General features: G+C 26.5%; 1 protein-coding gene across 2 annotated transcripts; it reads right to left on the bottom strand.

Annotated features, from left to right (window-relative positions):
* Positions 1–78: 78 nt before the first annotated feature.
* LOC112685818 lies at positions 79–16,799 on the bottom strand. Of its 2 annotated transcripts, none has more exons than XM_025557836.1 (8): positions 16,567–16,799; positions 15,616–15,673; positions 4,089–4,297; positions 3,773–3,876; positions 2,427–2,532; positions 2,018–2,344; positions 1,606–1,805; positions 79–994 (listed from the first exon to the last, which is right to left on the bottom strand). In XM_025557836.1, the coding sequence occupies exons 2-8, from the start codon at positions 15,669–15,671 to the stop codon at positions 722–724; spliced, it is 1,275 nt and encodes a 424-aa protein (XP_025413621.1). In that variant the 5' UTR covers positions 15,672–15,673; positions 16,567–16,799; the 3' UTR covers positions 79–721. The 2 variants fall into 2 exon arrangements, with proteins under 2 accessions (XP_025413621.1, XP_025413620.1); XM_025557835.1 differs by having other exon boundaries at positions 80–994; positions 3,773–3,879; positions 16,567–16,798.
* Between the last annotated feature and the right edge of the window lie 6,024 nt (positions 16,800–22,823).

Below are 22,823 nucleotides of genomic sequence, written 5' to 3'. Positions count from 1 at the left end.
ATACATTTTAATAAGTTAATATAAATCATAATTTCTTACAACTAAACTATATCTTATTATCATTTAAACATATGTAAATCTATAATGAACGTTTTTGTGACGTTAATATACAATTATATAACATTGCGTGGCAAGAATATTTTGTGATCAAAATAAATCAAATTTCGAGCTTACTCTGAGGACTCAAAAAATCATACTGATTATCATTCCATTACATTTTAGGTGGGGAAATTATTTTATTAAAATTCACTCAATCAATCAAGGCATTTGACGGGCAGTGCTAACTATTACTTTATCGAGGAATAAAACAAAATGCTGCGTATCGATTCCATATTACATAATACTATAGTTAATATTTGTGTAGGTACGGGTAAGGTGAATTGATTGTTATACATTCAATTACAGCATTATAATAAGTATACACATAATATATACGTAGGTTTGCCTGTAGGCACGGAAGCGTCAGTTCTCAAATGTAATATTAGTAGAATGTAGGTAGTTATTGAAAACGACGCGAACGTGAATGTCTGGCGCGTGATGACGGTAAGCGACGTCTGTATGAAATGTTCAATAACAGAATGGACGAAAAACACGCGTGAGTAATTCGTATATTATTATGCTTGGATCGGAAATTCTGGCATTAGCGCGCTCGAAAATAGTCGTTTGATATTGTTCAAACGCGCCGAACAAGGGCATGTGGAAGTACGACGGAGGAAGCTCATCAATTGTGGTACGAAACATAAGACTCTAAGGGCTTGGGTAGGTTCAGCTCGGCTACCGTTTCCGGATGCGCGTTACTTTGACAACCGCTGAACAGTGACCGCCGTATGGACTTGCGGCACAACTGCTGCAACGAATGTGGTTGCACCCACTGGGGTGCCAAGACTTTTTTGATCTGGAAGAACACCGGTCCGAATATGTTGTAGCACTGGGCGTGGCTGAACATGGTGCGCATGACGTGCGAGTGCATCCTAGTCGGATCCTCACCCATTGACTGTGTGTCGCGAAAAAAAATAAATCAAAAACAATTAGTAAATAAGTACAAAAAAAAAAAAAAAACTGTAATCACGTGTAGCGTGTTTGTGCGAGTCACAATAATTATAAAAACGTAAAGCTTTGGACTATATGCCCAGTATAGCATGTATACTGCGACATCAAAATAGTTTAGGCAGTTCTACATAAATTAACAGTAGGTAATTATAATCCATCCGAAAAGTCAGAACTTATACAAGAACCGAATACTAACTTGAGTTTCAGATTTAGTTATTGAAATCATTTTATGACCTATATAGGCTTATAATTTTATAAGCATTATATATTTTACACATGTTTTTCATATTTAAGGCTTTTTTAATTAAAATTTATTTTTTTTTAGTATTTAAATTGTATATTTTGAAATTATTTTTAGCAAATTTACAAACGAAAAAAAAATTTATATTATTATAACTGTATTTTGAGTTCATATTAATACACAATTTTTAACGAGTTTAAACAAATTAAGTTCCGTGCCCAGTACATGAGGAATACGACCAAAGTCGTAGTAAATTGAAAACAATACGGCTGCCAAATTGTGTCATTACATTTGTATAATAAGTATGTAAATACCTGCGAGAGTAAATCCAGTGTGCCTAAACAACTGTCATCTAAACGCCTTCTGATCATTACAGAACGTAGGAACCAAGTGAATATACTGTCAAGAGGACTTTCTACCGGATCGTCGGTTAAACATCTCAGATCGGTTTCCGTTCTCGAACGATATTCTTTCACTATTTTTACATAGTTAAGTCTTGCATCTGAGTTGCAGTCTATATAAGAAACATACAAATAATAATTGCATTAAATGGCTTTAAATAATCAATTTTTTTTTGTTATTGTAAATTAAAATATCGATTTATAGGCAATAATCCGATTATGAGCGATCATAATCTATTAATTGATCATACAAAATATTTTTTATTGTAAAACTTAATACGAGATATAATAATATAATGTAATAATAATTTTGAAAATATCTCACCTTCGAGCCAGACTGTCGCTCCACTGTTCAATAAAAGTCTAGTGATGTCGATCGCTTGATCCATGTAGTTAACAGCGTACGTGATCAATGATCTACCACCGTTGTTCAACCAGTTCACATCGCTACCGAACTTTAACATCATAACTGCAAATTGGTACGCACGTTTAAACAAACCGCAATTCATTAGCCGTTTGGCGCCCAATATGAGTGCTGTGTTGCCATTTTCGTCCACAGCTCGCGACCAGCGTCGCAGCTGAGCAGGTGTAGCGTTAGCTGACGTTTCTTTCAACCGGCGCACCACTTGCATCCAATTTTTATGGATGTCACCTGTAACAAAACCATTGCGTGACATGAAAAACAGTCAGTATATTCTTTAGACAGGTCTTTTATATTTACTTGAAAAATTTACCTGAAACTATATCGAAGAATATAAAACAATTAGCATTTGGTACGTTCGGATGCTTCAAACATTTTGGGCTTGATTTGAATCGAAAACAAAATTGTATATTGATTATCTGTAATCATATGTGTTCAAGAGGGAAACTTGCATTAGTTTTGTCTTATCGAAAATATTCTTTTTGATTTTTTTAATCGTATAGAATTGTCTAAATTTTTATAGTAATATACATAATTTATAATTCTTTTAATAACAGCACTTTATCATTTATTATTATAATGATATTTACTCAATTGTAATTATTTAATTATATATCGAAAGAAGTGAGGAAACTATAGAAAAATGACATTTTAATAAGTCCCTATAAGCATAAATTCTTAGATTTATTATTACTGTTAAATTATACGACATATAATATTCAGTAAATGTATGATATGAAAATAAAAACCTATACATATATTAGTTATCAAAAATTAATTACATTTTTGATTAGGTACTTGGAAACAATTAACTTTGGTTTTTAAAGTTAAAACTGTAGCAGATAAAACTTAACGATCAATATAACTAGGAATGGGATTTTAATGATATAAAAAATAGCAAAAAATGCTGTAAAAAAATAATGAAAAAAGTTTTAAAAATCATAATTAATGCACTATAAAAATTCGTTATAAAATGTAATTATTATAGTTTATAAATTATATTATAAAAATCATGTTATTAAATATATTTAATATTATTTATTTAATAACAAAATTAGTACTTATTTGTTTAATTTTATTTAAATTTATTTCATAACTTGTTATGATCGTCGTTGAACTCTTATAAATAGAAAAATGTCTTTTGACTACAATAATTTTGTTCTATTTTTGATAAAATAGGTACATCAGTACCAAGTACCAGTACCAGAACTCATATTTATTAGTTTATCAATTTAGATTACTATTATTTAAGAATTTATAAATACACTCAGAAAAATGCTCTAAAATCTTAAAAAATATGCCTTAAAAATGCATATTAAGTTACATTTGTAATAATAAATAAAAAAAAAAAAAAATGCGAAATAAAAATTACATTAAAATGTATTAATATCACTTGAAACACATTTTCTTTTTACGGACCTATGTATTGGCACATAAAAAAAAATATGCATTTGTTTAAAAATCTCAGCCCTAAATGTAATACTTGAAAGAAAAATATCATTTTTTTTGACGTGATCAGAATACTATTTTTGTATTTTAGAATATTGTGATATTCTTTAATTTTTATTGTAAAATATGTAGGATTATACATTGTATAAACGTATAGCACATTGCAATATTACGAGAAAAATTGTAATAACTAAATAACAACTGACTTACTGCTGGTCGAGTAGCTAACAGCGCATCATAGTCTTTAAAACAGAATAACTGAAGTTTGTCACCGACTAGTCTCCATTCTCTAAATGCACACCTGCTATAGCAGCCTGCTTTTAACAGATATAAAAATACATCATTAAAATTAGGAATAAATAGGATGATCCAAATTCTACTACACATTTGATGACTTATTTAAAAAATTGTAAGTCGAATGTCAAATATAGTATTATCTACTAGTTAAATTAATTTGTCAATAAAAATTATATGAAGATTTGATCAATCACTATAAGTTAACGTTTTTCACAAGTTGCATACATACTTTTGCATTCTCCTCCGTGCCATTCACCAGCAATTATTTTGTCGATATCGTCATCCGTCGGTGATATGCATAATGTGGACACTTCCGCTTGACTTTCTGGCTGTTGGTTCTGCGACGACGGACCACCCGATGCAACGTCTAACTGCAATGAAGCCAGAGGGTCGTCGCTGCAACCTTCTGCACCCTCGGTCATAGTGTCATTTTTGTTGCTGTGATAACATAATTAAAAATATATAAATCTAAGTTTAACAGTTACAACTATTAGACATTTTTCTTTTAATTAAAAAAAACCAGCACATAGTTACCAATATATAATTATGTATTATAAATAAAATTATATTTATCATATATCAATAAATGTATTTTATTGTATTTTATTATTTGATTGAAATGTTTAAAAATAAATGTATGAAATATTTATACATATATATTATGTATTTTAATATTACCTAATTTAAAAGTTATTTCTAGTTGATGCCTATTTTAATATAATGAATTAATTTTCTGTGTCAATACATTTTAAGTAAATCTTTTCAGTTAAAATATTTATTTATATATGTGTACTAATTTACTATTTATACATCTAGATTTTTTTCTATTGTCAATTTTTAAAATTCTATAATCTAATCAAATTGACTTTATAATAATTATAACTTAATGAAAATCATCTACTGAACAACTTACAATTAGAATTGTCAAAAAATCTATTGATATTTAATCAGTTTGAAAATATAATAACTTAATTTAAAAATAATCAATTTATCAATTTATTAAATTGAAGTATAAATTACAATCAATAGTATACAACATTTCATTTTACATTAATTACTGTGTCATCGAACCATAATCATCTATTTTATCAATAGTTCTATACATTTTTTCCTCTTCCTACCATTACAGAGTTCTTGTTAGTATTAATTTTCACTAGCATACAAATAAGAAAAAAATAAAAAATTATAATGTTTATGTTGTTTATAGTTAAAATACACACACACACACACACACATATATATACTATATATATAACTCGATTTACAAATTTACAACTGATTGGAATAAATGTTAAATAGTTCTAACTTCAAAATTTATTTTAATCGAGTATATTAGTGCATTCCTTAAATAAAATTGAAATATATTGTATGTATAGATGTAATCATTAAAAAATAATTCAAAATATATTTATTATATTTTATCAATAGATTTTTATTTGTAAAGCTACTAACATGAAAATGATGTTCATAATGTCATATTTTTCAAATCTCTACATCTAACTTCGATAGACAAACATTAGTTAAACTAAATTGATATGAAAGACATATTTTTTGTTATCTATACCGTTATACATGTTAACGATATGTGTGGTGAACGAAAAACAGGGAAACATGGAATGCCGAAGGTTATTGCCTCTGTGGTCATCAGCGAACGCGCATTTATGCAACGCAGAATTACTTAAGTTACTGTAATGCTACACGTGCAGAAGTGGTGGACTAAAACTTCTAGCTTTATTAGCCATAACTAATAAGTGTATAATTTTAAGTAGTTATGAAAAAGATGACGTTTATAAGTATGTTTATATTATTTCATCCTTCATATATTCTTCAAAAACGTATGAAGTATTTTTTGATGGTCGAATAATAACAAAAATAATTGTGAATCCTTTTTATAGTTTTCAATAAATAAAAATTATTATTTTTTTAATTATCATTCCTAAATAGTCCGTAATTTATCATTATAAAAACTTTTAACGTGTATTAATGATAGAGAATATTTTTATTTATCCTCTATTTAACCTTGTAATGAATTATACTGGTATTTTTACGATACTTATGAGATAATTCGTTGATACGAAAGAGCGAATTAAAGAAAAGCAATAACATGCTAATTAAGATGAAATTATAATAATATGATACAATTGTGCGTTAATTGTTTTAAAATTCGAAACCCATCACACTGAATCTAGTCATATTGGGAGTGTTGGATAATATATTAGAATGTGAAGAATTACCAGTTAGTTCTGCATGCACAATACAGAACTATACGCATAGGTCTTTAACAGTTGCAAGTCCGTTATGTACGGCGTAACGTTTGACTGAGCGCGTGCGTGTTTTTTCGGCTACATTACATACTTCAAGTCATCTTCACAGAAGAATAAATACATTTATACAAGTAAATATACATATAAATATATATATATATATATATATATGCACAAAACGGAAAACAAACCGAGAAAAAAAATGTATAAAGAGGTGTGCAAAATAGATAAAAAAAAATAAAGAAAAAAAGAGTAATGGAAGGTTGATTCTCTTTGCCCGTCGATGACCTCATGCCGGGAGTATATTATTCAACGTAGGTAGATACTACCGATATTTTTCCCCGTTTAAGAATAGATAGTTTATGTGTTGCAAAATATGATTCTTTATTTTTCTTTGGCATTTTTATCCGTGACACAACTTAATGTGTGTAGAATATAGAACTCTCAAACAGTCGTAAATTTGACAATTTTATAATTAATTGTTATAGGTTGAGAAGGTAAATATAGATACGATCTTAATTTAATGAACAAAACATAAAACATGGACTTGCACATCCCTATTTAAAAGTTTCAAATGTTCATTCGAGACGGAAATAAATAAAAATAAATAATGAATAAGAAATAATTATTTTTATAATATATTATATGTACGTACAAACATAGAAAAAGATATCATGAATCAAACCAACATAAAAATTGTTTTTTTTTTCTATACAATGCATTTACATACGCTAGTGCAGCAAGTTTTTAGACGAGTATCGAGTTCGTCTCAAAACCCGGTATGCAAAACGGAAAAAATCACCGAAAATATGACACTGAAAAAAAAACTGAATAGAACTCTACAGATTTCTCAATCGCTATCGCTGTCGCTTCAGTACGGTTCAAAGATTCTTTTGTTCAAGACCAGCTTCCTCTTCCTCCTCCTTCCAATAAGAAACCAATAACCCTGTTCAATAAAATTAAGCATAATAAAGGAGGTACGAAAAAAAAATAGGCACGTACGAAAAATATTGTCGTAATAACCGGTTAAGTGTTTTAAAATAAAGAAAATTCATAGAGGGTAGAGTTACGGTTAATATTTTGAGAGCGATGAAGTGTGTACTATTTACGACGGCGGGGAGAGGGATGCATATTATTCTTCCAGAACTACTCTAACTGTATCCAAGATATAACGTTGCATGCCGTTGTCGAAAACACAATAGACGCGTCGTCGACTGCCGTTGCAGAAGGGACGGGCGTCACTGAGTGTTTTTTTTATTATAAAATTTAAGTAGATTACACATTGCGTTGTACACATGCAGTATATTATTATTATTATTATTATTATTATTATTATTATTATGATTATTATTATTATTATTATTTGTATCATTATTTTATTGCGCGAATTTATTTACCTACTGTCAGTTTCCGAGCGCGAGAGCAAAGAACAACCACTGCTATGGTTAGCAACTATGGTGCGCCGCCGTTCCGTTAGCGCATGGAGGTCGGTGAACCATCGGCGGTCACGTCGGTCCTTGCCAAATTATTATAGTACATAATATTGCAGTTTGGTCGCCTACTTGTAAACGTATTAATTTGTTCGCCAATGGTAAATTGTATAATTATTTTATCCCTTGGGCATATTATAGTCGTGTTCAAATATTAGATTATTGGAAACGGTTATAAAAAATTGTTCCCATTATATATTATAATATGTTCAAATTGTATATTTGAACACATTTAATTTATTTTGCAATGGACATTCTTGATGTTTTAATTGATTTTTGAAAAATAAATAAAAATAAATAAATTCTTCGAATATTTATACATTATGGTTACATCATCCTAGAAATACCTTCATTGATTATAACCAAGGATCATAACTTGTAGAAATTATATTTTTTTTCAGAGATCCTAAAAATACCTATGTGAGCTATAAATTTGTTTCAGATAACTAAGAAGCTAAATATGAAATTTTATGTTGCATATTTTTGTATATTTTTTAGTTCCGTAGCATTTAAAATATTTTTTTCTTAATAATAACAAGTAATTATAGTAGTATTAATTATTTATATTTATAATTAACTCATGATAATTAATTTTTCTTCTTTTGGTATAAATTATATATTTATTTGTATCATATAGTGACGCGATCGGTATTTTAATACTCTTAATAAGAGTTTGAAATTTTTTTTTTACATGAATTTTTTATTTTCTTAAATTTTTGTATTTTTAGTGTATATCTGCTTTTATATGAATATTTTTATGAGCATTTTTATAACATTTATTACTACCATTTTTAGAGCTATAAGTTATGAACCCTGATTATAACCATTTATCAAATAAATTATGTACATTTAATATATTTTAATGATATCAGGTTAACTGTTATAACGTTATGGTCTCTAATCTCAATCTTCTGGTAAAATACTGAACATACCAATTAATAATAAAGATACTTACTAATGTGGTTTGATAAAAAAAAAAGAGAAAATCCAACAAATATAACGTTCAAATTACAAAAGAAATCGCTAATGATCATCAATTTAAGAGATACTCATTGGTCATCATTATGTAGGTTCTCTTCATAAATATATTCAAATTAGTTTTTCTTCAATGCTTTTATAGACACATTGAAGAAAAAATAATTTGATTAACGTATTGAAAGTAAATTAAAATACATTATACGATTGCAATAGCTAGTTAATGACAATATTTGAAAAATAAAAGCTAAAAGTTGAATTCACCTATCCAAAAAAATTAAATGGAATTTTTTAACAAAAAAGATAATGAAAACTTATGACTAATAATAACTACTCATTATAAATTGTTAAATATCATGTGTCATGTGTCATCACTGTAAATGGTAAACGGCTCTAAAATATAAGAAGTTACGCTTAATTAAAGTATTTAAAAAAATGTATTGACCGGTTACTATGCAATGCTGTATAGCCTACAATACCCCAAGAATAAAATTTCAAAACTACCAAGTATAATTTAAAACTTAAAAATACAGAAATTTAATTAACTCATCGAAATCATCAAATTAACTATTACATTAACTATGCAGCAACAGCACAATAATGAATTACTTAATTTTTTTAATTTTATTATTTATAATTTAAAACTGTCTTTCTAATTATAAATCTATTTTTTTGAAAATGGTTATGCAAACCACAAAGTTAAGTAATTACAGTAGGTACAATAGTACAATTACAGTTAAGTACACATTATAAAACTTATTTTAAGCGATATAGCTATATCTATATCATCGATTTGGTTCTATTAATTTTTACTAATTAATTTGTACAATTCAACGGGTTTCCCTTCACGGGTCGCGGAATTTATAGAATATTGAATTTGAACGTCGCGTTGCCGGGGTCAACGCACACTACGGTCGGCCGTTAATCTTTTTAGGCACACCCATATTATCACCGAAAAAACTAAAATAGAAAAAATACCGGCAGTCTTAAAATCCATTAAATGAAGCCGATAATTACAAACCAAACCGCGATTACACGACTGTCGCGGAAGGGGAAAACAACATCGTATGTATACATAGTGGATATAGGGACGGTTTAGAATAGTAATTATATATGGTTAGGACGTTAACCCACACAATTCCAAGCTTAATTAAAATGTATAATGATTAAATTTTACCCCAATGACATTATGTGATAAAATAAATCAAAGTTAAAGTCAATATATATTAAAAAATATGAAGTATTTCTATAAAAAAACTATTGTTTAACTCTTTCATATTTAACCATATCTTCCATAGTATGTTACATGCACCAACGTTTGATTTAATTAAATCATAATTGATTTTCATTAAGTTAAAAATACTTTTTATTTGCTTAAAATTAAATGTTACTAATAAAAAATAATTTCTTGATCTCAAATAAATAATATTTTAATAAAATTTGTTGAAATTATATTCAAAACCCAATTTTTTTAAATAATTAAAATAATTACACAATAATTATAATAAATTCGTTGAGTTATTAATAAAGAAAAATAATATATAGGGTCCATGTAAACTTTAAAGGTCATCACCAACTGTATAGTGTAGACGTTAATATCTGTAAAAAATGTTTAATAAATAATATTCAATTTATTATGAAGTAATATCATTGTCGGTTATTTAGTGAAGAGTCAAATGTACCGTTATGTGGACAGTTAGTTATTCTTCCCTTAAAATGTTTTCATTGACTCAAATTATAGCCATTTAAATAAGTAAATAACACATCTATAAAACTATAATTCAATGATAGATTCATCATTAAGTTGTGTAAGTCTAGATCTGTAGAGATACTAGGGTTTATAATGTATGAGAGATCGTGGTGCAAACATTTCATGACATTAAATATTTTATAAACGGTATATTAAATTGTTTTTTAAGTTGGAAGTAGGATAACGGATTATCAATTTTATAAAATTAACTACTGCATATTAAAGCAAAAAGATAACGGACAGGACTAAAATAAATTCTGAGTAAATTAATTTAGCTAATTAATTAGTTTTGCTTTGCTCACTTCGAGACACACTTTGTTATTTGTTATCTAAAAGTAATGATTTGATTTTATGTCAAGATTACATTAAAGCCAAACTTATTTCGATTTATTAAATGTCTATAGTGTTACTAAAGTACTAAAAAATACTCGGTAAATATTTTTAAAATATGAAAAATAAGTATTGAATTTAAATAATAAATTATAAATTTAATAATATAAAATAATAAATACATGTATGTACATATGTGTATATACATGAACAAACATATTTATTCATTAAAAATTGATCTTCAACAAAACAAACTTTTTCTAATTTATTGTCTATAATTTATTTAGTTTTAAATCACTTTTTCGTGTATACAACAAATCTATTTATTTTTAAATCATAAAAGGACTGTATTAAAAATAACTCCTGTTAATTTAACAAAAAAATAATTTTGATATAGAAAAAATATATTATAGAACTAAAATATTTCAATCTATTAAATAAATAATAAACAAGAAAATGTTGAAAATATAATACTTAACTAATATATAAATAAAAACTTTAAAATGTATGTTAATTTTAAATAGTAATTCAAATAATAATCTATTTCATACTATTAAAAACGTTATTTTATGTTAATGATGCATTTGATATTTTTTAAAAAAATTACAGAATTTTCATACGTAGAAAATGATTATAAAATAATATAATTCAGGAGTATTTGAAAATCTATATTTATAAAAAGATTCATTCACAAAACACATAAATTTTAAAATATTTATTTTACATTCCGTTCTGATGAGCCCTGAAACATTTATGTGTTAGGCCTTATAAACACGAATACAATAATTTAAATGATTAGGTACCTACTTAATATGTTCAGTATTTAAAAACAAAAACCGGGAACATTTAATTATGAAATGACTAATTTAAAAAGGTTTTTTATGAAAATACAAACTTGTTTTTGAATTTTTCTAAACTTATTTTGAGATAAGAAGAAAGTTGTACATTGTATCTTGGCAAAATCGTATTTCTAGGAGTGGAGGATAGTGACCGACCGCGCCAAGTACCTACATCGTGGGTCAATGATCTGCCTCCGTGTTCCGTTACTATAATATTATTATTGCCGTGTTGCTATATCATCGCGTCAACGATCGCTTTGTTTTTTTTTTTTTTTGCCATACGTTTAGTCAGAAAAGTGTTTTTTCATTCTTTATTTTTTTTTTCAAATATTAGTTGATAAAAAAAAAAAGAAAAAGAGAATTGATTAATATAAACCATATCCGGGTTGACAACTTCTTGACATCGGTAATAAAAAGAAAAAAAAAGTAAAAAAATCTTGTTAAAAATCCCGGTTGATTGTACTGGAACGTGCAAATCAAAAATCTACAACATGCTAAATAATTATTACTATTAATGGGGATTGAATGTGCATATATTCTTCTAAAATGAAATGTTGTCACTAACTCTATATGACAGTGGTGGTCAAACTTTTTTTTCGTCGGGCCATAAAAAACAATTTTGTTTTTATCGCGGGCCATAAAAAAATGCATTCTAAATTTTTTTTTTACGTAAATGCAAAATATTACAGTTATACAAATAAGTGCTGTAATATAGGAAACTTTCGTGGGCCAGATATTAAATGATGGAGGGCCGTAATTTGGCCACCACTGCTATATGATATACCAAAATTGAAATTTATAAATAAATTTATTCCTTACTAATAGTCTATAATAATTCCTTTAGTATTTGATTAGTATATAGTTGTACACAAAATTCTAATTAAATATAAATGTAAAAAATATATTAAGCATTGATGAGCTATTTTAATTCAAGTAGTTACAAAATCAAAAATAAAATACTTTTTTTTTATTGTTAATTAAAAGTATCAAATTCAATTTAAAAAGTATCAATGAATTTTAAAAATGTCTATGTTAATTAAATATACTTTAAAACAATGTTAATATTCAGAAAAAGGTATAATATACGAGTATGGTTTATAAATGTTTTGAAATGTTGGCCGTAAAAATAACTCCTTTTCTGAGATCTCTGTTTATATGCATAACAGATGAAATGTTAAATAGTGTATCTGGTACATATGTTTAATAACAGTGAACATTTATTACTAAGAGGCCCAATTATATTATAAGTAGTATATGTTATTATTTATTACAGTTAGTGGTATGCCAACCATTTTTTAGACTTGAAGCAAATTTAAAATAATAACCCATCGAAGCACTAGTCCAATTCATATAAATAATAAAATTGAAATGGTCCCTAAATTTAACAAACATTTTAAACTAAAATTGAACTATGAATGCAATCTAGAACTCCACGATGCCCCCACACCTAAATTTTAGACTACTGTCTAAAAAAAAATCATATGTCAGAACATGACAATGTTGGTATGTATGTAACCTATAAATAAACATAAGGAAGAAAATATTTTTATGAAATAAAATACAATTATATTGACAGAACGGCAATTTATCTATATTCTTAAAATATAAAAATTAACAATATTTCATTTTATTTATTGGAACCTTAAATGTAATATACGCAATTTTGTTAGAAAATAATTCAACAGTGATACGACATAAATTATCATTTTCAAATCATATAGATTATTATACAAAAATGAATTCCTAGCCGTGAATTTATACTACATGTATGTATACTAAGATTGTAGTATTTTTTCTAGTAAGTAGTGATGATGACATTCTATAGGTCGAAGACTGGTATAATGATCAAACTCTTGCAAGCTGAAATCGTGTACCCATTATACACCATTATTTATCACAATATAATGCATGCATATTATCATAATTTATAATTTTTTCATATGTTTTTCAAAATATTATTAAATATTATTTAAAAAACTACTATTATAATATTCTACGATTAATATTTGAGATTTAAAAATAAAATTATAATTAAGATTAAGAATCAAATTATATAAGCTAGTTGATTTTCAATAAATTTCTGAAATATTTGTATATTTTCATAACTGTTTAAAATATTTAATAAGTATTAAAAAATAGTATTTTAAACTGATGAAAAATTAAAAAAAAAAAACATTTTTTTATTTATGTGTTGAGTTATTTGCACAATATTGTTTGAATTTGTATGTAAATAATTTGAAATATAATATTATATAAGTCGTTTAAGATAAATTAGGTAAATATACAATATTATGTGATTATAAAAAGAGGATACTCTTGACATTTCTTTCACACTTTTGTCAAACACTTTTTTATTTTTTATTTTAGCTTATAATTATTTTGTATGGCTTATTTAATTACACCGCTTTATTATAAAGTATAATAATAATATTTTGAAAATAATACATCATACGTTTACTCGTTGATAAATATTTTGTAAACAATAAAGTATTATACTGTGTAAGATAAACCACACAGTATTTTTATCGTTGTAGATAATGCTAACATGCTAAATATGAACTCTGAGGAGCTATTCATTGTGTTAAGGCTAGACTCTAAAGAATGCGAAATTGCGTGGGATTGCTTACAAACATCACTAAATGGGTCTCTATTATAATAACCGAGCATATAGTACGTGTGAACAAATAATATGAAAGTATAGAATTTAACAAATAAAAATGTATGTTATACACTATTATTCAAATACCTAGCCAATAATGAATTAAACGAAATATATTTTTAGATAGTTTAATAACCATTGAGCTTAAAAGAGTTAAAGAAAAGTTGTCTACAACCTTATGCGAAGAAAAAAAAACAAGGAGTGCCGTAATTAAATGATGAGTCCGCGAACGCGTTTGTTCGTGATAACTGTACTTGAAGCGTTGGATGATCCGTTATATACTCAATCGGGCTAATGGTGAATAATAAGAGAGAAAAAAATATGAGCGGAAAACGTATGAGGGAGTGAGAAGGAGTAGTAGAGAGCGTATGAGGGAAGGAGAAAGAGAGAGAGGGAGAGAGAGAGAGAGAGAGAGAGATAGAGTGCGAGAGAGCAAGTATGACGACACAGGAATACGATCAATGTCTCGCAGACGCACCAGCACCAGTTTCTCGGGCGGCGGGGCGGTACGAGCTAGAGAGAGAGGAGAGGGTCGTCAGAGCTATCGAAATTGAAGGTTTATGAACAATTGTGTGATGGCGATTAACCTGTTCCCGTACTACCTGTTCCGGTAACGGCGCTCTCCTCCGATAATGTTTCCGCCACCGCCCGGCTGTTTCCAGTAACAAACGTGTCTATTAGGTACGGGAAGTTACAATCATTAGATAGGTTTTTACACTTCATAGTTTACAGTTATTGCGCTGTTAACTGCTGTTCATCACACTATTGCACCCCGTCCCCATGTCTATAATACGTCAAATGAAGTACAATATCACACGATAATATTTTATTGGTATTGATTCAACATTATTGAATGCTAAAAGTTCAAAGCAATTCAATTTGTGGTATAGTTTACAAAAGTGTATTGTTTTTGCGAACCACAACTATCTTAACAAATTTTAGACTCAAAAAGGATATTATGGATTCATGCCGGAAATCATAAACATTCATATAATTTTAAATATTGGACAGTCGTAACCCGCATGATTGAGCCCGTAGTCCGTGATTAGTTCATTTAATTTTAACAACTCAATACATTTACTTCTTAAGTTTATTAAGTACAAAATCATATTTTACAATTTAAAAAATCTTAGAATTATTAAATACATTTATATTATACTCTATATTATGATTGATATTATAATTAATGTTTATAAATAAACAAATTCAAAATTCAAAAGCCTACTATAATCTTATATGTTCATAGGTACCTACATAAAAAAGGTTTTAGAAGGCAGAAACAATGTATTATATGCAGTATTATTGTGTAGTTTTTTTACAGTATTATTAATTTTATGGTTGTCTACAATAAACGAACTTTATACTTGTAACTTATAAAATAAGTAAAAATTGTACTTGTTTTATGTTAAAACTATTCTAATAGCTAATATACATTTATTATTAACTCACCTAATTATGCTTTCAGTAGTTGTGACTCTAAGTCCTTTGGTTCGGTGTTCCTTCATAACTAAAAAACATAATATATCAAGTTCCATTTATAAGTCAAAATGATTTTTTTTTAATTATTATTAAATTGATATCTATTTTAATATATCAGACACCTAAAAATTAAACTTATTCGAGATCTACAGCAATTTTTAAACCATAGTGAACATAAAAGTTTATTTTCATTATACCAATTGTATCAATAGTTTAGTATCTAACTCTGTATCTAACATTATACACGTTTTATCTTTATTATTAGGTAATAGAGTAACGACCGAAAAAATTGAGTTGAATGAACCTGTAGTAAAATGAATATAGCGGTTCTATGCGCGTCTAGTTTTTTCTTCTATTAATGACCTAAACGGCGTTTAACCTAAATTAACCTTTAACCATATATATATATATATATTTATATAATAATTTATATTGTACTTCAAATTAAATTATTAAAAATATTATACATATCAAAATTAAAAATATATTTAATGCATTAAAAACTTTATTATATTTTTATAGTTCTTTGAACATAAATTTATACTTGAAAAAAAAAACAAAATATAATTCAATTTTATTTTAGACCATATTATTTATTAATCAAGTTAGATACTTCAAATTAGGTTAGCACATATTACTAATAATATTTGAATTTAAAATGTTAATACTTTTTGTACGTTTTAATAGATAATGATAATACATTTTCTTGCACAATTAGCTCTGGGTAACTTTTAAACAATTATTTAGGTATAATTTAATATGTATCTAAAATAAAAAAAGGTGCGTACTTTTAAAAGCGATCATTAAAATAGTTTAGTAATGGAAGTATATAATATAAATACAAAGGTTACTACCATTGTAAAATATTTAAATATCTTGCGATTTCGTGGGATTATAATATAATAATACAAGAGTACTTACCGACAAAGATGTGATACCATTTGCATGCACGTTAGTTCTTATTTAAAATTTCCCCAAAATCAAAATACTTTCGGGGAAATTTGGCGTATAATAAAAATAAAAAAACTATAAAAATTAAAATCGAAATACTAAATATAAAGATATGCAATTAATTAAATATAGAACACATACGGGACAACACGGTCGGACGACGGGCTGCAATGCACTGCGATCAGTTCAGTTCGCGCGCGCGGTCATCGGCTCGATTGGATTTCGCAGATTCGCCAGCGCAGTGCGCTGTGCTGCGGTGCGGCAGCAGACAGTATGACCACGTCAGGTGTGTACCCAGCGCAGAAAGGAGGGTCCCGAGTCAACTGCTTTGTAATTTGTAGCATAAATAATAATGACAATAATAATAATAATGTACTTCTATTTTAATGTATTACAAAATAGACATGATGTATTGTTTATGGCATATAATAGTTACCATTTATAAACTAATATTGGTAACGACTACGGAAATTGTTCTAACACAAACTAAAAAATAAAAAAAATAAATGTCATATTGTTACATTATATAAATGTTCATGTGTATAAAATATTATAACTTTTTTTCTGTTATAAATGTATTTCAATCACAGTCGTAAGTCAACATATTATTTTTGAAATATATGTACATATTTTAAATATTTTGTGTTAAACTGTTTATATTTTACGGTAAATACTGTTTTATACATAGTAAACTAAAAATATAATTTTTTTTTCTATAATACTAGTTGTTTTTTTTACTAATACTTGTTCATACTAATTTTTTTATTTCTAATTAAATTCGTCGGAGTTCATAAGTTCACGATTGAGTGTGTTTTAAAATGAGGTGAAACATTTTTTAGATTTGTCATAATATATATTTAATGTAATTGAAATATTCACTTGTATAAGCCAATAAATGAATGTGAAATCGATATTTCAATAAATAAAATTTATGAATAATAAACGAATAATCCAACATATAAATAAATCTCGACTCAACTTTAACAGAAAAATAAATAAATTATATGAATAGTTATTAAGTATGAATTTATGATTACTGGTCAGTATGAATGAAAATTAGGTGCCAGTTCGTTTCTGGTATAGCGTGTGATCTACCAGTCTGTTTTTTGGTGAACACGATTTGTAAGCTGCTTAGAATTACCCAAAATACATCACGAGGAGGTGGGCTCACACGTATTTCAAAAATTACAATTTAAAAATCACATCTACATAATATAAGTTTCGTTAAATAAATATTTCAAATAAAAGTTTCGTTTTAAAAATCACAATTTCAAAATCACATACACATAATATAAAATAATAATAATAATATAAAAAATAAAAGTTAGTCGCTATTTATGAATATAGCACGCATATAATTTATATATATATATATATATATATATATATAAGCATATAGATAGGTACGCCTCTTTTTTTTTTTAATATTGATATTTTTTTATCGTTAACGATAAATTACCAATAAAGAACTGGATAGTAATGTGTAGATCACAGGTAGAGCACATGTAAGTGGTAGATCGCACGCTACACTGACACCGAAAATTATGTACGTAGTTCTGGAAGTTAATACGGGACAATTGAGGAATCTTAAATTGCTTCGCTTATCATAATATAATATAGTATTGAATTTTGTACTCAATAGGTAGCAATATAAAGGATTTCTAGAAATGGGAAAATTTGTAGGTCAAAAATGTAAAAAAATTATACACAATATGGTTTCTGAGTAGTGGCGTACAAAAAAAAAAAAAATATGAATACATTATAGACAACTTTGTATTTTACTTATTTGATAATTGTCTAACATAATTTAAATTTTTATTGACTTTAATACAGAGATTTAAAAAATAATTGATTTTTGAATTAAATATTTAGTTTTGCTTCATAGAATTTCAATATAGGTGAATTGGCGTTGATGTCACTATTGCATTTTGAGTGTAAATTTTTTTTCAGAAATATTTATAATTAGTTACATATCCTAAAAGGTTTTCAAATAGTTAATATAAATAATAATATTAAATAGTTATCTCTTAATATAATCTACTATTGTAATATTTCTTACAATTTTTAATTATGTAATTTACTTAACTGTGTGTCAATTTAATTATATCTTTTAAATATTTAAATAATTAGATAGGTTCCTATTTATAAACGTTAGCATTCAATTGATAATCAAGATATACTTTTTAAGGAAAAAATTTTTTTGGTACATCGTTAACTATTTTAAAATATTATTTAAATATTGTAAGATTTGATTTAAGATTTAATTTCGATAATACCACATATAAGATTGAAATCATAATATAAAGAGTTCAAAAGTTAAACTCCCATTTTTAAACTTAACAATAGAAATAATTCATTGTAGTTTTAGTCAACTATATAGGTACAATATAATCGTATTAGAATTATTTTATCTATGTATATCTTATACATTACTATAAATGAAATACACCTATTGATGAATCATTTATAATTTGACCAGCTTGTTAGTTTGTTTAATAATATCCCACAGAGCTCCATTGTCCATAATGAAATATTGATTATCTTAATACATATTTTTATATACATAACGGGACTATTAACAATATTATATTTTGTGCCGTTATTTTAAGTACGTTTTATTAATCGGGAAATAGATTTGTATATTTATGTTACTGTTTAAGAAGAAAACCAAATAGTACAAATAATAAGAATAAAAAAATCGATACTAAATGTTTGAATTGCACCGTAGTGACTTTTTTATATTGATTTATAAGATAAGTAATTTTCTGTTTTGGAATTTTAATATAAAATGAATTTGAATTTTTGATTATATATTTCAATATTTGATCTAACATTTTTCGAATAACATTTATGATGGCTTAATATTCATACACACAGATAATACAATTTAACAATAATTATTTTTCGTATTTATTAAGGTATTATACTTAAATAATTTGAATATATTGGATAATATATATTATTATATATTTTTTATATATTAATTGAAATATATTTTTTGATATATTTATTATTATTTATATATTATATTTAAATATAGGTATTATATAATAATATATTTTTGTTCGATTAATTCATGCATTTTATGTAAATAAAAAAAAATGTATTAATAATAAAATAATAAAAAAAATTAATTAAAATTAAAAATTATTAAATTTTTAATACTTGAAAATAAATATATAAATGAATAAACAAATAATTTATATTCAAAGTTCAAAGTATCTTTTCAAATTATGAAACGATGACTAAAAAAAAGGATATATTCCTGATAAAACTGATCATTATCAAAAAATATTAACATAAAAGATTAAACTACAAAAACATAGATCAAATTGCTGTATAGTTGGTCTTAACAATTTTTTTATTTAAAATTATTATAGTCGTTCCAATGGTGGACAACTTAGTTCAATAGTTAAAAGAACGATTTTTGAACTACAAAAAAAACTATATCTGGCTTTTGTTTTCTAATTTATAATGAAACTTATGATAATAAAGTAATCAAAGATTTAAGTGAATTTTATTTAGATGATATTGATCAAAACATTTTTGAAGTAAAGTTAAAGCTTTAACGTACACATTTACAAAAATTAAGTGTATATGTTCTTCTAGAGTTTAGATGCTCTTGATAAGTGCAATAAAGACCTCTTTCCAAATGTATACAAACCACTTCATAATTTTGCAATACTACTTGTTACATCGAGTGAACCAGAAAGGAGTTCTTCCACATTAAAAAGAAAGAAGATTGAACTTCAAATTCTGTTAACTATTTTAGGCTTAATGGTTTAGTAGTTCTAAATAATCATTGTGAAGGTGATGTTGAAGTTGAAGTTGATTAGGTTATTAAAACATTGGCAAAACAAAACCGTTATACTGACTTTATTTCATAACTGTGTAAACTATATTTATTTTATGATTATATGTATAATAATATACATTGTATATGTACCTTAATGTTTTCTCTTATTTCATAATACATTTATTTTATTACATTTTATTATACATTTATTTATTTATTTTATTCATATAGATTATATTATTATAAAATAGTAGGGAGAGTAGATTTTTTAGTGATGGGCAAAAAAAAAAAATGGTCATAAATTCATGCATATTATGACACCCCCCTTGAAAAAATCCTGTATACGCCACTATATAAATAAATAAAAGCTTAAACTGGAGTATTGTTATATTTGATAAGTACAATCGGTTTTCAATTAAAAATTCATCATCAGATATATACAAAAAAATTAAATCGTGAATCAGATGGTCAGAAGATAATCCATATTTTGGGACAAAAACATTTTTATAATTTAAGTAAAATTACATTTTTCACAACCAGCATGTTCTTCAAAAATTGCCATTTTTCCAAAGATAGGTTTATATAAATAAATGGTTTTTACTTTAATTGGTTCTACTTAAAATAAGGAGCTATTTGAATGAAGCTAATAATGAGCTAATTAAGTTTTAAAATTCTTGTCTACTCAACGTATTTAGTAAAGCGTTTCTATTAAAAACTTGAGAAACTATCGAAGCAGTAAACAAATACTCTTGAACTTTCTTATTACTACTCTAACACAAAGAAAGAGTTATTACGGAGAAGACCATAAGTGTTTGAAAATGACGGTTTATATGACGTTAACTACTCGTTCTACGAGTATGTTAAGACAGAGACGGATCCAGAGTCGGAGAACTGTGGATCAAACCATTTCAAGAGACCATTTATTAGAGATGAAACTGAATTAGAAATGAAAACCTTGTAAAAAAAAAAACACAATATGCTCATAAAAGTGTATTAGTATATTTATATTACATTTTAGAATTAGTGATACCTCCGATAATGACTTATTTACAATAAAAAATATAATTTAATATTATCAGCGCAACAAACGTATGGAATAAAATATGATTTACTTAACTTTGTACTAAAACGATATAATTTAAAATATAAATTATAAATTGAAAAATTTTAAATTTTGAATATACATGGCATTCATTTTTCAAGTAACTCCGATGGGCTAACTGTCCAAGAGTCCAAATCAAGGTCTAAAAAGAGAAAAAAATTTCCAAGAGGCCAATTTTGTCAACAAATATTAACTGTGGGTCAGTTGACCTCCTGACCCCTTCCCCTAGATCCTCCTCTGTGTCAAGAACGAGGCACATTACATTGATATATTTGATCGTATCAGTTTTAAAAATATCAAACCATTTATCTGTATTAATTAATAATCACGGCAAAGTTTATTATAGTTGCATAACTTAAAAATTATTTGTCCATAAATACCTCTTCGCAGAATTATATTTGAAGATTTAAATTGGAGGAATTTAAACGGTAATGTGAGATTTTAAATACCTATATCTTTTCAATATTAATAACACATCCACACAAAAAAAAATGGATCAGAGACTAGATAACCCTACCCGTATATATTTTTGGACTCTAAATCTGAATCTGGCCTCAGACAAATTAAAGCTCGACCAGTTTTCCCCCTAGCAGCCGAAAAGTCCCTAAAATATTTAAAAATATTCCTAGAGGGAATTCTCTACTAATCGGTCAAAAAACGATGAATTATATCTATTTACTTTTTTGATCATACCCGTTTGAAATATCACTTTGACTGATCTGTGACATTCACTTTTTTCTCTTTATCATGGTTTCTATAACGCTGTCTTTTATCTTTGAAGCACTTTCTCAATAGGTCCCTCTTACACTTATTTCATCTGATTTTCGTTTCTCTTTTCAAGGTCAATACTGAGGTTTCAAATTAATAGCTTTTTTTTCTTGTGTCTGCCATAACGGCTTCCACGCATTTACCCAGTTACTTTACCAGAATAAAGAAAAAAGTATCTGTTGCCCACCATCACCACATGGAAGTATCCTAGTTGCAGACACAGGAAAGTGTCAGAACTACTGACCATCTACTAGTTTAAAATAAAAACTATTTTTCAATTTCATAAATTTTTATTGGATTATCAACTAGCATTTTTTGAATTGTACAAGTTATGTACTATTGCAATTACAATACCTGTATCTTCAGCAACATGTGAAAGAATTTTTTCATGTATGAAAAGAATTAAATCATATTTGAGAAATTCTATGCTTCACAACAATCTATCTAGCTTAAGCATAATTGCTATAGAAAAATCTGAAGCAAAATCATTAAATATTGAGGATATAATTAATATTTTTGCTGAACGTCATAACAATAGAAAAAATTTATTAAAATGAATTA

Source organism: Sipha flava, unplaced genomic scaffold (genome assembly GCF_003268045.1).
Source record: "Sipha flava isolate LNK unplaced genomic scaffold, YSA_version1 293_pilon_pilon, whole genome shotgun sequence".
Classification (NCBI taxonomy): Eukaryota; Metazoa; Arthropoda; class Insecta; order Hemiptera; family Aphididae; genus Sipha; species Sipha flava.
Note: the sequence above shows the minus strand (reverse complement) of the source record. Positions and strands in the feature narration are given on the sequence as shown.

Bases quoted from the DNA above. Each gene is read 5' to 3' on its own strand.
- LOC112685818 (XM_025557835.1), bottom strand. From the start codon at position 15,671: ATGAAGGAACACCGAACCAAAGGACTTAGAGTCACAACTACTGAAAGC. The intron at 2,533-3,772 runs GTAAGTCAGTTG...ATATGATTACAG, and splicing joins TGTTAGCTACTCGACCAGCA to ATAATCAATATACAATTTTG. The intron at 2,345-2,426 runs GTAAATTTTTCA...GTTTTGTTACAG, and splicing joins ATTCTTCGATATAGTTTCAG to GTGACATCCATAAAAATTGG.